The sequence below is a fragment of the Ursus americanus genome, chromosome 10 (genome assembly GCF_024610735.1).
Source record: "Ursus americanus isolate L20-20 chromosome 10, mUrsAme1.1.p, whole genome shotgun sequence".
Lineage (NCBI taxonomy): Eukaryota > Metazoa > Chordata > Mammalia > Carnivora > Ursidae > Ursus > Ursus americanus.
In genome coordinates, this window is record NC_142136.1 from 27,596,045 (window position 1) to 27,611,815 (window position 15,771).

A 15,771-nucleotide genomic window follows, 5' to 3' on the forward strand; every position below is an offset into this window, starting at 1 on the left:
TATTATATTTCATATGTCTGCACAATATTCCACAAACAAAATTAAACCTAAGGATTATACTCTTCCAGGTTTGTGAGGGATTTACTATCTAGTCCAGTGCTTATTTGCCAGGAGCTGTTCAGCGTATGCTTGAAACCATTCTAATGATGGAAAACGCACTTTCTTTTAGGCAGTTTATTCTGCCTTTGGGAGGCCTCAGATTATTAAAAAAAGTTCATCTCTATTTTAAGCCAAAATCTGTTGCTTCCACTTACTGGGTCTAATTATATCCCATGGAGGATGTATTGAATAAGTGTAATCTTTCTTGTGATAGCCCTTCAATTATTTGAAAACCTACCAAGTTGTCTGTGACATTTCAATTTTCCAGGCTGAGAATCCCTAGTAAGCTCTCTGATAATGATACCCATTTACCATTCTGGTCATTTTCCAGGAATCCGTTTGAGTTTGCTTATGTATTTGTAAAAAGTGACACCTATGAGTGAAAGCAGTGGCCCTCCTTATGGCTTGGGGAGCTGGGTTTTTTCCTCTCTAGTACTGTTTTTTAATTTTATTGCATCTTTATGATTTAAGTTTTCCCCCAACCATTTCACACTTTATCTCATTTGACTTACTAAAATAAAATACTTAGTTGCTCCTCCTCCACCCTACCTTTCATGCCTGCCTTATTCTGTAGTTTTTCTTTGTGTTTTGCCCACCCAGCTCTCTCAACCCCCCAACACACACACACACACGCACGCACACGCACGGGTAATTGGAGTTGGAGCACTCCGTGGTTAGTTTGATGCTTTATTGGCAGATTATGTACTTGCTGGATTGAGAAGTCCTTACGGAACATAGACTCAGTGGGAATTTAGCTTGTTTGCTAAGATAGGCATGAAGTCTGTCACTCAGTGTTCTTTGTACTTAAACATTTTCAAAATCTGTTCTTGATCTCTGTCTGATCTGAAAGAAGATTTCAGTCCCACTTTTCTTTCACTGTTTGTAGAATGCTAGTAACATAGCATAGGGTAAAGTCTAGCTCTGACAAGATCTTTTCATTCAGACTGCAAACCTATCATCTACAGTGGCAGTTAGTGCCATAAAGTACCACAGGAACAGTCTTGCTTGCCATGGAGACTTTTTTTTTTTTTTTAATAACCCCTTAGTATCTTAATATAATTTTCCTTTGATTAGGTAATTTAAACATTTTTACTGCATTAATTTTGCATAGCAGGTTGTTGCTTTGGGTGTTCAGATGAAGTGGCATTGGCACTTTTATTTAAAACAGAAAAGAGAACATGTATTTTGTCCTTTCTCCTTGATTTATAACATGTGGAATATTATTAAACTTCTGTAGTTCAGATGTCTTTTTACTCAGCTGTAATTTACAAGTACATATCTTTTTTGTTTTCTAAAATACTAAATATGAAATGACTTTTTGTAACATTTAAGAAAAGTTACCTCTCAAATGTAAATTCACCCATTTTGCCATTAAATGTGAAATTATAAACCTTGCTTCCACTATATAACTTGCAATTTAACAAATTTTTAAAAAGTAATTTGGTCTTTCAGACTATTTCAAGCATTTAAAATTTTTGTGTATGGTAGTTGATTTGCTGTGGTTGTTGTGATTTTATTGGTTTTTTTAATTCAGTTCAGTAGATTCCTATAGAAGATGTTGAGCAGTGATTGTTCAGGAATGCTTCTGTCTTGCTCTTTTATAAAACTGTGGTCTATAAACCATAATAATTACAGAAATCACAAAGGTCTTTTTATACATGTTTTTTAAAGATTTTATTTATTTGAGAGAGAGAGACAGAGATTGAAAGGTGGGGAGCAGCAGAGGGAGAGGGAGATGCAGACTCTGCTGAGCAGGGAGGCCAACGTGCGGCTCAGTCCCAGGACCCTGAGGTCATGACCTGAGCTGAAGGCAGACGCTTAATTGACAGAGCCACCCAGGCACCCCTACATTTTTAACTGCTAAAATTTTAATTGACTTAAAGTGTCCTATTTGGAAAAGTAATGGAGTGGCAATGGGATAGATTTGGCGTTTAGTTAAGAGAAATGTAAAGTCACAGTTAAGTCATTAGAAAGACCATTATTAAGTTGAAAATTCACAACAATAAGACCAATGTTGAGTTAAATTATAGCATTTGGACTCAATGTAGAGACTCTAAATTTGTTTATTAACAGAAGTTGCAATAAAACAGTATAACACAGTGGTAGTATTATGTTTCACAGTGATTTTCAATAGATTGAATTATGTTTAGCTTGATGTCTAGTTAAGTATTCAGTTGACTGTGCTTATTCAGGTTACCTAACATGAATAGGCATTGTTTCATGGTTTCTCATGCAGTATTACTGAATTGTTGTATATAAGTGTATCTATAGATACATCATGAGATTATATTTGTCCCATTTCTTTGAGCTTATTTCATCACAGATGTATTTCCATGCTCATTATGATAAAACATGAAAAAATGACCATGAATCATTTTGTCTGTATTTTTTTAAGTGTTGGTTTAAGTATATTGAATTTCTTTTTTCAAAGAAAAAGTCTTAAAAAATCTTCCATGTACCATTAAAATGGAATTTTTTCTTGCTTATGTAAGTAATAGCCCATTTCAAGTCTTTGTAAATAAATGGAAATAGGTCTATGAGAAAAGTATGATTACTGACAAATTACCCTGCAGCTTAGTAACACAGCAGACATTTATCACCTCATGACATTTATCATTCTTATGCCAGGAATTTGGAAACAGGTTAGCTGAGTATTTCTGGCTCTGAATCATGAGATTGCAGTTAAGCTGTAGATCAGTTCTGCAGTATTCTCAAGGTTCTAGGCTGACTGTAGAATCGGCTTCCAAGCTCACTCACATATGGCTATTGGCAAGAAACCTCAGTCCTCTGACTGTTGACTGGAGCCCTCATTTCATTGCCACATGGTACTTTCTCTATAAGACTGCTTGAATGTCCTTGGAACATAGCAGTTGTTTTCTTTAGGAGAAGTGATTCCACAGAGAGAGCAAGGATGATGCCATAGTACTTTGTATGTCCTAGTCTCAGAAGGTAGACACCATCACTTCTGCTGTTCTGTTTAGAAACAAGACCCTAAATTGAGCTTACTCTCAAAGGGTGGAGAATCAGGCTCTACCTTCTAAAGGGGGGACTGAAGAATTGGAAGATGTACTTAATGACCACAATAACGTAGACTAGGAAGTCTTAGAACATAGGATAAATGCTATACTGGTTCCTTAATAGGGTAGTTGTCAATTCTGACACTGTATTAGACTTATCTGTGTAGCCTTTATAAAACAACAAAGCAAATCACAAATGGTTGAATTAGGCCTGTTGATTCACTTGCAGTCAGGTTTTTCTATAGGTGTTTTCTACTGTGCAACCAAAGTTCTTCATTGTCTTTTTTAAGATGTACTTTCTGATTGAGTGACATAGGTTACTGCTGTACTTTTTAATTTTTAATTATGTTATGTTAGTCATCATACAGTGCATCCTTAGTTTTTGATGTAGTGTTCCATGATTCATTGTTTGCGTATAACACCCAGTGCTCCATGCAATATGTGACCTCCTTAATACCCATCACCGGCCTATCCCAATCCCCCACCACCCTCCCCTCTGAAGCCTTCAGTTTGTTTTTCAGAGTCCATAGTCTCTCGTGGTTCATTCCCCCTTCTGTTTACCCCCGCTTCATTCTTCCCTTCCTTCTCCTACTGATCTCCCTGCTATTTCTTACGTTCCATAAATGAGTGAAACCATACGAAAATTGTCTTTCTCTGCTTGACTTATTTCACTTAGCATAATCTCCTCCAGTCCCGTCCATGTTGCTGCAAATGTTGGGTAATCGTTCTTTCTGATGGCTGAGTAACATTCCATTGTGTATATGGACCACATCTTCTTAATCCAGTCATCTGTTGAAGGGCATCTCGGCTCCTTCCATGATTTAGCTATTGTGGACAATGAACATTGGGGTGCATAAGGCCATTCTCTTCACTACGTCTGTATCTTTGGGGTAAATACCCGGTAGTCCAATTGCTGGATCATAGGGTAGCTCTGTTTTTAACTTTTGGAGGGACCTCGACACTGTTTTCCAAAGTGGCTGTACCAACTTGCATTCCCACCAACAGTGTAAGAGGGATCCCCTTTCTCCACATCCTCTCCAACATTTGTTGTTTCTTGCCTTGTCAATTTTTGCCATTCTAACTGGCTTAAGGTGGTATCTCAATGTGATTTTGATTTGAATTTCCCTGATGGCTAATGATATTGAACATTTTTTCATGTGTCTGTTAGCCATTTGTATGTCTTCATTGGAAAAGTGTCTGTTCATATCTTCTGCCCATTTTTTGATTTGATTATTTCTCATGTATTGAGTTTGAGAAGTTCTTTATAGATCTTGGATACCAGTCTTTTATCTGTAGTGTCATTTGCAAATATCATCTCCCATTCTGTGGGCTGCCTCTTAGTTTTTTTTGACTGTTTCCTTGGCTGTGCAGAAGCTTTTTATCTTGATGAAGTCCCACATGTTCATTTTTTCTTTTGTTTCTCTCGCCTTTGGAAATGTGTCATGAAAGAAGTTCCTGTGGCCGATGTCAAAGAGGTTGCAGCCTGTGTTCTCCTCTGTGATTTTGATGGATTCCTGTCTCACATCGAGGTCTTTCATCCATGTGGAGTTTATCTTTGTGTATGGTGTGAGAGAGTGGACAAGTTTCATTCTTTTGCATCTAGCTGTCCAATTTTCCCAGCACCATTTATTGAAGAGACTGTCTTTTTTCCACTGGATGTTTTTTCCTGCTCTGTTGAAGATTAGTTGCCCATAGAGCCGAGGGTCCATTTCTGGGCTCTCTATTCTGTTCCATTGGTCTGTGTGTCTGGTGACATGCTGTCTTGGTGATCACGGCTTTGTAATATAGCTTGAAATCAGGCAACGTGATGCCCCCAGCTTTGTTTTTCCTTTTCAACATTTCCTTGGCGATTTGGGGCCTTTTCTGGTTCCACACAAATTTAAGGGCTGTTTGTTTTAGCTCTTTGAAAAATGTCATTGGTGTTTTGATCGGGATGGCACTGAAAGTGTAGATTGCTCTGGGTAGCATAGACATTTTAACTATGTTTATTCTTCTGATCCATGAGCATGGAATGTTTTTCCATCTTTTTGTGTCCTCTTCAATGTCTTTCAAGAATGATCTGTAGTTTCTGGAATATAGATCCTTTACCTCTCTGGTTAAGTTAATTCCGAGATAGTGTATGATTTTTGGTGCTATTGTAAATGGAATCGATTCCCTAATTTCTCTTTCTTCAGTCTCATTGTTCGTGTATAGAAATGGAATTGATTTGTGAGCATTGATTTTGTATTCCGCCACATTACTGAATTGTTCTATAAGTTCTAGTAGTTTGGGGGTGAAGTCTTTTGGGTTTTCCATATAGAGTATCATGTCATCTGTGAAGAGAGACAGTTTGACTTCTTCTTTGCCGATTTGGATACCTTTTATCCCTTTTTGTTGTCTGATGGCTGTTGCAGGGACTTCTAGTACTATCTCTTCTCTTTCCATCACATAAGTGGTAACATGATACCAGGTTTTCTCTACCTTTTTAAATATAACAAATTGATGAGGAAAATCTCTCTATGATAGGAAAACTTCCTCATTCTTTTTTGTGTCTTTTTGCTGTTTTCAATTCCCTTGTGTAGATTAGTGTAATTTCTCTTTCCAGTCCTCTGTAAATGGACATTTGCACATTTTTTATTTTGCAACCAGTGTGACAATGAATGACTTGTGTATGTATCGCTTTAAATATGTAAGTATGTCTGTAAAGTAACTTCAGAGAAGTAGAATTGCTGGGTCATTTGCACTTGGTATTGTATGCTACCATACCTTAGGGGTTACCAGTCTCCTCATAGCAGCCACAGTGTTTAAAAACTGCTTGTATCCCCATAGTCTTATCTCCAGAATATATTTCCATATCTTTAAATTTTGCCAGCTTTATAGCTGAAAAATGGTATTTCAGTATAGCTTAAGTTTGAATTTCTCCTATGGATGAGGGTGTATTTTTACTTATGTTTAGACCTCCTTTTCTTTTTCTGTTTAGGATCTGTTCATATTCTTTGTCTTTTTTCTCTTATGGTTTTGGTCTTACTGATTGATAAAAACTACATATTAGGAGAATTCACCTTTCAGAATGAGTTAAACTGTTTGTCTTTTGACTCTCTTCATTCCGAAGTTTTTGCTTTTTTTTTTTTGTATAATCAAATTACTCTTGTAATATAGATTTTTGTCATTACTCAGAAAGTCTTCATTACTCCAGAGTTATAAAATTACTTTTTTGTTTTTTTCCTAATACTTTAGTGGTTTTATGTTTTTCAGTTTTAGATTTATTGTGGTCTATGGAATCAGTTATGAAACCAACTTAGTTTTTAAATAGATAACTGCCAACTTGTCTCAGTATCTTTTATTGTGTAGTTCATCTCTTGCTCATTGACTTGGATGCCAACTTTATAAAATCAGAATTCATATATTTATTTATTTGGGTCTTTTTCTAAACTCGTAGTATGTTTTCCTTTAGTGCCCTGTCCGTCTGGGTTTTCTAGCTATTTATTTAGTTCTTAGTGTAGGGGGAAGGGAAGGGTGCTTTTTGTATTTTTATTGGTTCCACGCTAATACTAGTTTTTGATGCTCTGGTACTTTTTTTACTTTGTAATACCTTCTTTTTTTAATAATAATAAAGTCTACTGAGTTAAATACATACATTAGTACATATGTGGAAGGATATGGAATAATGGCTATGTATATTGTATAAAATATATTACTGTAAGCAAGAACTTACATTTCTTCATTGCCTTCCATGGGGTAGGTGCTTTTTAAATATATTAATCCACTTAACTATTTATCGTACCAACTAAGTCTATTTGTAACTGGAATTTTCAGATTGTGCAATTGTTTATGGCTAAATTTCCTTCAACATTGCTTTTTTTCTTCAGTTGTGATGCGGATCCATCAGCCCTAGCAAAATATGTTCTCGCTTTGGTAAAGAAAGACAAAAGTGAGAAAGAGTTAAAGGCATTATGTATTGATCAACTGGATGTATTTCTTCAAAAAGGTAAAATCTTTGGTTTAAAAATACTAGTTTATTTTCATAAATCCTTTAAAGCAAGATTTTCCATAACATTAAAGGAACTCAATAAGATAACAGACTCTAATTGTAACAAAGTTGAAGTGTTATTACTGATTATTTATAATGAAAACCTTTTTCATTAATATCTTTATCCTCTTTCTTAAAGCATGCTGATATTTTTCCTTAAAAGATTAAGTAAATGAATGCTTGTTTATTTAAAGATCGTACTGCTTAAAAAACTACTTGGAATGTTGTCCAGATAGTGCTTCTAACTTTTTTCACTTTGCCACCGTCTAGATAATAATAATATTTATGTTTGGCACTCTGAGCGCAGCATACATGGAGACTAGTCATGGCTGGAAGCAACTGGCCCAGAAGCTCTGGCCATCCTAGTTCCACTACCCTGAAATTGAATGGATTAATATTACCATAGGATTTGTCTCATGACACACTGGTTCGGAAGCTATTATTAGTATAATTTCTAGACTTATAAAAGTCAATGTATATTTCATCATATTGAATTCTGATGTATAGAAGGGGAGAATTCATATCTTAGCAAATGTCTTTAATCTGTGGTTTTTGTGTTTTTGTGTGTGTGTGTGTGTGGTTTTTTTTTTTTTTTTTAGAGACACAGATATTTGTGGAAAAGCTTTTTGATGCTGTGAATACAAAGAGTTATCTACCTCCTCCAGAGCAGCCATCATCAGGAAGCTTAAAGGTAGAATTTTTTCAGCACCAAGAAAAAGATATTAAAAAAGAAGAGGTAAGGATTTGTGTATTAAACTTTAGATGTTCTTTAAAAACATATAAGGAATAATTAAACTGAGTTTTACTTTCTGTATTTGTGTCAAGAATCCTCAGGGCCATCCCTAGGAGCAGTCAGGATTTAACACCTAGTTGTACTCATGGCTGTGACTTCTTACAGCAAAATCAGCAAAAAAGAAAAAGGAGGTGTTGCGAAGTCTGGGGGAAAACAGACATAAGCTTCCAGAGGCTTCTCCGAGTAGTCATGCAGGATGCACATAGCAAGTAGTTTCAACACATTAGAACTAGGGAAATTGATTAGAGACTCTGTGTCCAGGATTTTTATTTAGGGCTGATCACAGACACACCTTCTGCCTACTATGTACCAAAATTCCAAACTCCCAGAGGAAAGCATGTGTTCAGCATAAAACCATATCCTTGACACAAACAATTTAGGCATATAGTAAGCTATTCTTATCAGGGAATGATGGGAACCCTCCAGAAATCAAAGTTCACAAACACTAGCCAAGGGTCTACCTTATATAATAAGCAGGCCTTTCTAAGGATAGCAATCTCAGGCTTGCTTTTTAACTCTTTTCTGTATAGTATCTTACAGCTATGGACTTGCATTATCCGTGTTCTGTGAAAATAATTAGATTGACATTAGATCTATTTGTTTCTGTCCCACCTGCATTTTGTAGGGGACTGTTTTTAAGGTAGTCACATAAAAGGACCTTCACAGGGCAGCGGGCATGACCTCATCCTTTAAGAGATTTTGAAGAGTTTACCTTTTATACAAGGTTGCCATTCTTGCTTAATAATTACAAAAATTCACATCTTCTCAATTTGATGTTTAAAGATTGTAATTCGAGCAAAAATAATTAATAGTTAAACTGTTATATTTCTGCAATTAGCCAAGCTTTAGGTCAAATAAATCTTGGTTAAAATTTTGGCTTTATCAATCAGTGCTTTATGACCTTGGAAACGTTACTTTTCCAAGCCTTAGTTTACTCAGCTGTGAAATGGAAATACTATAGGGTTGTTGAAATAATAATAATGAGAAATAATAAACTGGTGTCTATAAAGCACTTGGCGTAGTATGTAGCACATAGTATGTTCTCAATAAATGGCAGTTCCTTTTTTTTTTTTTTTTAAGATTTTATTTATTTATTTGACAGAGAGAGAGACAGCCAGCGAGAGAGGGAACACAAGCAGGGGGAGAGGGAGAGGAAAACAGGCTCCCAGCGGAGGAGCCTGATGTGGGGCTGTATCCCAGGACTCTGGGATCACGCCCTGAGCCAAAGGCAGACGCTTAACGACTGAGCCACCCAGGCGCCCCAATAAATGGCAGTTCCTATTACTGTTGAGAGATTGTTGTGTGGTGGAAGATGTGATTGGGCTCTTTCCCCTCATACTCTTTTTTTCTATCCAGATTATGTAAGTAATATTTATTATGTACTAATATAAATATATGTATAACATTACATAGTAATTCTCAAGTATATTTTTATTTCTGTATCTGAACATATTTACACACATGTACACATATATAGTTACACAGACATGCACATAAAACACCCCTATCACTTCTCTGTGCAAGGGAAGACCAGAAATAATTTTGTGTGTATTTTATACCTAGCAGTAGGGGGGTTCTACTAATAAGGAAGAAAGGAATAGTGGCTGTTGTCCTGGCTACTGCTTACACCACATAGAGATACACAGTAATTTCTTTAAGTTTTGCCCATTGGAAGTTTGGTGGGTTAGTTCTAGATTTTTGCTATTGCAAATCATATTTTAATTCTTAGAAAATTTTAAGTAGTTGTCTCTTGATTTGAGAAGCAGTAAGTCTTCCCCCAAAACGAGTTAATGGCAAAACCTTAGTCTTACGTCTATTGACATAATAATATTTTTCCACAGTTTTCTTGACCAATTGTGAAAGATATTTATCCTCGATCTTTCAGAACTGTCAAAATGTCAGATGACAACCTGGATTTAAAATACCGTGGGTATAGTAAAAGTTCCCAGTTGAGTATGTACTGTGGAGTATGATGATCTGTCAACATAAATTACTTGCAAGTGTGTGTTGAAGCAAGTAGAAGGGAAAAGGTGCATTGTACCCTGTTTTTTTTGGGTGGGGGAGGGTCGAACTGGGTGGGAAGAGGAGAATGAAAGTATTTATAAGGAAAAAAAGGTCGGACTGTTAAAAGAAGGCTTTTAAGCAGTGTTTCTCAGAGTTTGGCCTATTGATAGGATTTCCATTTAATTTATCCCGCAACATTGGACACTTCTGACAGTGAGAGGCTGTTATCCAGAGGGATGTTGGAACAACTGGCATAAACTGGGACACTGTTATGTAGCCTGTAGACTGCCTGCATCAGATTGTCTTAGAGTTCTTATTAAAAATGCAAAATCTTGGGGCGCCTGGTGGCTCAGTCGTTAAGCATCTGCCTTCAGCTCAGGGCGTGATCCCAGGGTTCTGGGATCGAGCCCCACATCGGGCTCCTCTGCTGGGAGCCTGCTTCTTCCTCTCCCACTCCCTCCGACTGTGTTCCCCCTCTGGCTGTCTCTCTCTCTGTGTGTCAAATAAATAAATAAATAAAATCTTTAAAAAAAAATAAATAAAAATGTAAAATCTTGAGTCCTATCATATTTGCAGAAGCCACATTTTCAGTATTACTTGTATTTTTTTAACCTCTAAATCTTTTTTTTCTAGTAATACCTATTAATGTCTATGTAACCATTGTTCTAGACAGTATAGCATGGCCTTAGAAAAGTAATTCTGGCCTTAGAAAAGTAGCACTTATCAAGGAAATGTTTTCCAGGGCTGCTCTATTAATAATATAATACGAATGGAGGTCCCTTCGTATTTATTTTTTTCCCTCCAGGAAAGAGGAATATATAGCTGCTATACTGTTATGAGAACTGGAGAACTGTTTGACCTTACATATCATTTTCTCTTATATCTTTTTCTGACTTGGTTAGTTCTAATGCATTCTGCTATATTTCCTAATGTGTATGGTGCCAAGCCAAATCTGGGAAACCAAAACATGAGTATATGTTGGGATTTTGAAAGAAGAAATAAAATTGATTTTCTACTAATAATGTTAAAATGAGGACATTTGCCTAAGTGTTTTCTCACCACTGTTATCTAAGATAAACATTTCTGAGTTTCTTTAGAATTTGACTTTAACTTTCAGCAAGCCTTTCTTCTATGGTTAAATTAAATGATTATGCTTAGAAATTTATTTTTTTCATGCTTTTAGAAGAGAACAAGTTCACGTCTGTATTTTAATATCAATTAAATCACTGAAATAGTAACATGGCAAGGAATAACTTGCTAAACTTAATGCACATTTTTCTTTGTGTATCAGATCACAAAGGAGGAAGAGCGAGAGAAGAAGTTTTCCAGAAGGCTAAATCATAGTCCTCCCCAGTCAAGTTCCCGATACAGAGAAAATAGGTGATTGATTGATTGATTGAACCATGTTCAGTGTTTAGACATTGGATATGTTTTATATGAATGCTTAGACCTGATATCTTTCACCTAGGGGCAAATAATGTCTACTCTTCTATTGGTCTAAAAAGTGTAACTCAGTTCCTTTCTTACCAAGAATATCTGTGTCAGATTTATAGGTCCTGGAAGTGAGATTTAGAGTAGTGCTTGGCAAACATTATTATTATATTTATTTCTAACTTCAAATTCCAGTGAAATCTTGATGTGAGCACTTTTTTTGCATGATGTTTCCCTTTAGTGTGAATAAATTATTTTTCCCACTAAGGCTTCAAAAGCATTTAGTGGGCAATAGATGCGCTACATGCCTGTAAGTATGAGGCTGTGTGTGTACAGGACAGCATGTGCTAGGAGACGTGATGTACCTATGCTAAATGTATAGATGTCTTTGTGTCTAAGGCTAAGGATTGAGACTTTGAGAGTTTTTTCCCTTCAAAGGGGTTTTAGAGTTCTTGAGCAGATCATGTCCAGTTTTCTCAATTTGAGTTTCCTATATATGTGATGGAATAAAGAATCATAGTGTTTATAGGAATTAAATGTGACTTCCGAATTTAATGAGTTTTCTCTGTATTTGCTTAATTATTTTCCTAAAAGTGATCATTTATTTCTTTAGAAGTCGTGATGAGAGGAAAAAAGATGATCGTTCTCGCAAAAGAGATTATGATCGAAACCCTCCTCGAAGAGATTCATATAGAGACCGGTACAATAGAAGACGAGGCCGAAGTCGCAGTTACAGCAGGAGTCGGAGTCGAAGTTGGAGTAAAGAGAGGCTTCGTGACCGGGATAGGGATAGAAGCAGGACTAGAAGCAGAAGCAGAACACGAAGCCGGGGTAAATAATCCGTATTATCTGTATGTTCTGATGAGCATTCTTCTATTGTGAATAAGCTGTATTTGAGGGTTTTAAAAATGGTTTTAATTTTTGTCAGGGTTGTCTTCATTTTTTCTATTTTGATGTATTTTGTGGTCCAAGTGAATACTTTTTTAAAAACTTCTTTTAAAAATTTTATTCATGCAAATTAAAACCACAATGGATGCCCATTACATTGACTAAAAGTAAAAAGGCTGACTTTATCTAATATTGGTGAGGATAAAGATAAACTGGAACTCTCTGGAAAACACTTTCACAGCATCTTAAATTTAAATCTACACCTATCAAATGACCCAGCCATTCCAACTCTGAAGTATTTATGTAAGAGAAACAAAAGTGTATTTCCACACCAAGACTCTATGCAAATGAAATAGACAAAAACTAGAAACAACCCAAATGTCATGTGAATGGATAAACTGATGCACCCATACAGTGGAAGAAAAGGATGGAACTTTTGATATATGTCACAAAAGGATGAATCTCAAAATAACAATACTGAATGAAAGAAGCTCAGACAAAAAAGAATATACATGTATATAAAATTTTAAAAAATGCAAACTATTTCTATGGTGACAGAAAACAAATCAGTGGTCACCTGGGATGGAATAAAGGGCAGAGAATTACCAAGGAATGCAAGGATATTTTGGGGGGTGATGAGTATGTATCTATGTACATTACTTTGGTTATGATTGGTTTCGCATGTATATACATAGATAAAATTCATTAAATTGTATAAATATGTTCAGTTTATTATATAAGAGTTATATTTTAAAATTGGGAAAACAGTTAAAATTCTCATTTCAGATGAGCATATTTGCAAGAGCATGTCATTTCCAACATGTATAATTTTTTTTCCAGTGTGTGTTATTGAAAGGAAGATACCATAGGCAGTAAAACAACTAAAACACTTTCAAGTAAAACACCTTTACTCAAGCTTAGGTTTTTGCTACTCTTCCAGCCTTTATTGTACCTTTAGTCTTTGGGAAATAATATTTATGGCCTTTGTGTATAAGCTTTATACTTCCCTGTTCCTCTTTTCTTAGAATTTTCCCTCTCTGTGATCTAGGTATACTAGGCCTTTCTGCACGTTGCTTCACTTAACTAATCTCCTTAATACCTTTTCTCTCTCCTTGGGACCATACACAACCCAGTTAATGGTTTTGTTCATGTTTAATATGAACTCCTTTTCCTTCCTTTTGGCTCATCTATTTCCATCATCAATAAATAGTTTTCACTATTAATACTATTAATAGTGTATACTATTTATTTCAAAAGCCATGCTAGGCTCTTTAGGTGGATTACAATTAAATGTTCATCACAGAAAAAATAACCATACTTTTTATTGTATATTTTGTTTTGTGGGCTGAAGTTATGCATACTAAGATTGCACTGAAGAAAATAAAAAATCTCTTCTGTAAACAGCACTCCAAGAAAAAACAGCTCATTAAGTACAGCAAATTTTGTGTGATTTTATAGTTAAGGTCATATTGAAAAGAAATGGCTTATCTTGGAACATTGTGTATTCATTTAGTAGTTTTTAAAAGAAAAGGAGGCTTGTTCAAAAGAAAATTTGAACATTTTCTCTGTGTTTAGCAAAAATACCACTATTTTGTAGTTTTGAGACTTTTTTTTATAGAGTATAGTTCTATAAGTTATTTATATTTTATTGCAGAAAGGGATCTAGTAAAACCTAAATACGACCTGGATAGAACAGATCCACTTGAAAACAATTATACTCCAGTCTCTTCGGTACCTAGTATTTCATCTAGTCACTACCCTGTACCTACTTTGAGCAGCACTATTACAGTAATTGCTCCTACTCATCATGGTAATAACACTACCGAAAGTTGGTCTGAATTTCATGAAGACCAAGTGGACCATAACTCCTACGTAAGACCACCAATGCCAAAGAAACGGTGTAGAGACTATGATGGTAAGTCTTTTATTCTTTCCATGAAGTACTGAATTAGTATTTCCAGTTGTCTAAATTCTGTAAGTTTAGGTTGCACAGTTATTCACAGACAGCCCAGTTAATGGTGGTAAGTTAGTCTTAGGCACTTTTTGAATTCCTCAGTGTTATTTAAACCTTCATTAATCACTACTGACTACTGTAAATCCATTTAAAGATGGTGCTTGTTTACACATAAGTCTTAATATATTTTTGGAGTTTACCAAACAAGAGTAGTATCTACTGAGTTGTTTATCTGGGAATCTGCTACTGAAACATTCTTGACAAAATTCATTTCTTTAGAAATAAATGGTTATTGGCATGTAATTAGAACCTAGAAATGTGAATATCACCTATAAGAATTTTAGAAATGAAGACTCTCAAAGTTTTCCTGTAAATTTTGTTAATTGTATTAAAGTTATAGTTGTAATATTCTCAAAGTTTTAAGTGAGATTTAAATAAAGGAAATGAAAAATAAATAAAAGAAATGCTTCTAATGACAGAAAGTATGTAAAAGTTTTTTATCCTCTTGTTGGCTAGGTATACTCATTTTAATTTGTGGATATACTTTTTTAATGTTATGTTAGCTATATTTACTTCATAATTCTTTTATGTTATTGGAAATTAGCTCTTGTGTTACGGTTAGTTAAACTTGCCCAGTATTAAAAATATTCTTATTTTTAAATATCTTATCTTTGTTAACTTATCGAAAATTTATATATCTGACACTTTCCATATTTCTAATTATTCTTCCTTACAGAAAAGGGTTTCTGTATGAGAGGAGACATGTGCCCTTTTGACCACGGAAGTGACCCTGTAGTTGTAGAAGATGTGAATCTTCCTGGCATGCTGCCTTTTCCAGCACAGCCGCCAGTTGTTGAAGGACCACCTCCTCCTGGACTTCCCCCACCACCACCAATTCTTACACCTCCACCTGTGAATTTGAGACCCCCAGTGCCACCACCAGGCCCATTACCACCCAGCCTACCACCTGTCACAGGTAAGTAAATATATTTTTTTGCCAGTACCTATTATCTGTCCATTCATAGCCTTTTTAAAAGTTATTAGTTTGATTCTTGCTTTTGTTAAAAATACCTGAAATAATCCTAAAGATGCCTGCTAGAAACCAAGGGCACGATACCCTTATTTAGAATATACCCCCACTTTACATGCTTTGCCAAACCTATGATTTACTATGGTTTGGAGTGCCCCTGACTTAGCATATCCCTGATGAATCCCAGCTCTCAGTAGTCCTTTATAGCTTTAGATGCACCTGTTTTGGAATATGGTAAAGGGTATTTTACCCTAGAAAACTAATATAATTGTAAGAACTTGGAGTTTATAGATATTATAATTTTGCTGATAAATGAGAATATCATGTTTGGATATACAATAACTTATTTTATTTGTTTGCTTTCAGATGATATTTCTTATTCTTTGGTTTTGACAGGACCACCACCTCCACTTCCTCCTTTGCAGCCATCTGGCATGGATGCTCCCCCAAACTCTGCAACCAGTTCTGTTCCTACTGTAGTAACAACTGGCATTCATCACCAGCCTCCTCCTGCTCCACCCTCTCTTTTTACTGCAGGTGCAGTTT

At 35.5% G+C, this 15,771-nt stretch overlaps 1 protein-coding gene across 17 annotated transcripts in view; it reads left to right on the plus strand.

Annotated features, from left to right (window-relative positions):
- Positions 1 to 15,771, plus strand: part of RBM26 (RNA binding motif protein 26) — an 89,203-nt gene that overhangs the window by 22,951 nt on the left and 50,481 nt on the right. For 12 of the 17 annotated variants that reach the window (XM_087865056.1, XM_087865051.1, XM_087865053.1 and 9 more), the window contains exons 2-8: positions 6,965 to 7,083; positions 7,725 to 7,861; positions 11,214 to 11,302; positions 11,967 to 12,184; positions 13,896 to 14,156; positions 14,932 to 15,171; positions 15,592 to 15,762. In XM_087865056.1, the coding sequence (XP_087721182.1) occupies positions 6,965 to 7,083; positions 7,725 to 7,861; positions 11,214 to 11,302; positions 11,967 to 12,184; positions 13,896 to 14,156; positions 14,932 to 15,171; positions 15,592 to 15,762 (1,235 nt within the window). The remainder of the gene's footprint in view (positions 1 to 6,964; positions 7,084 to 7,724; positions 7,862 to 11,213; positions 11,303 to 11,966; positions 12,185 to 13,895; positions 14,157 to 14,931; positions 15,172 to 15,591; positions 15,763 to 15,771) is intronic. The other 5 variants (XM_045810958.2, XM_045810959.2, XM_045810960.2 and 2 more) reach the window with 1 other exon arrangement.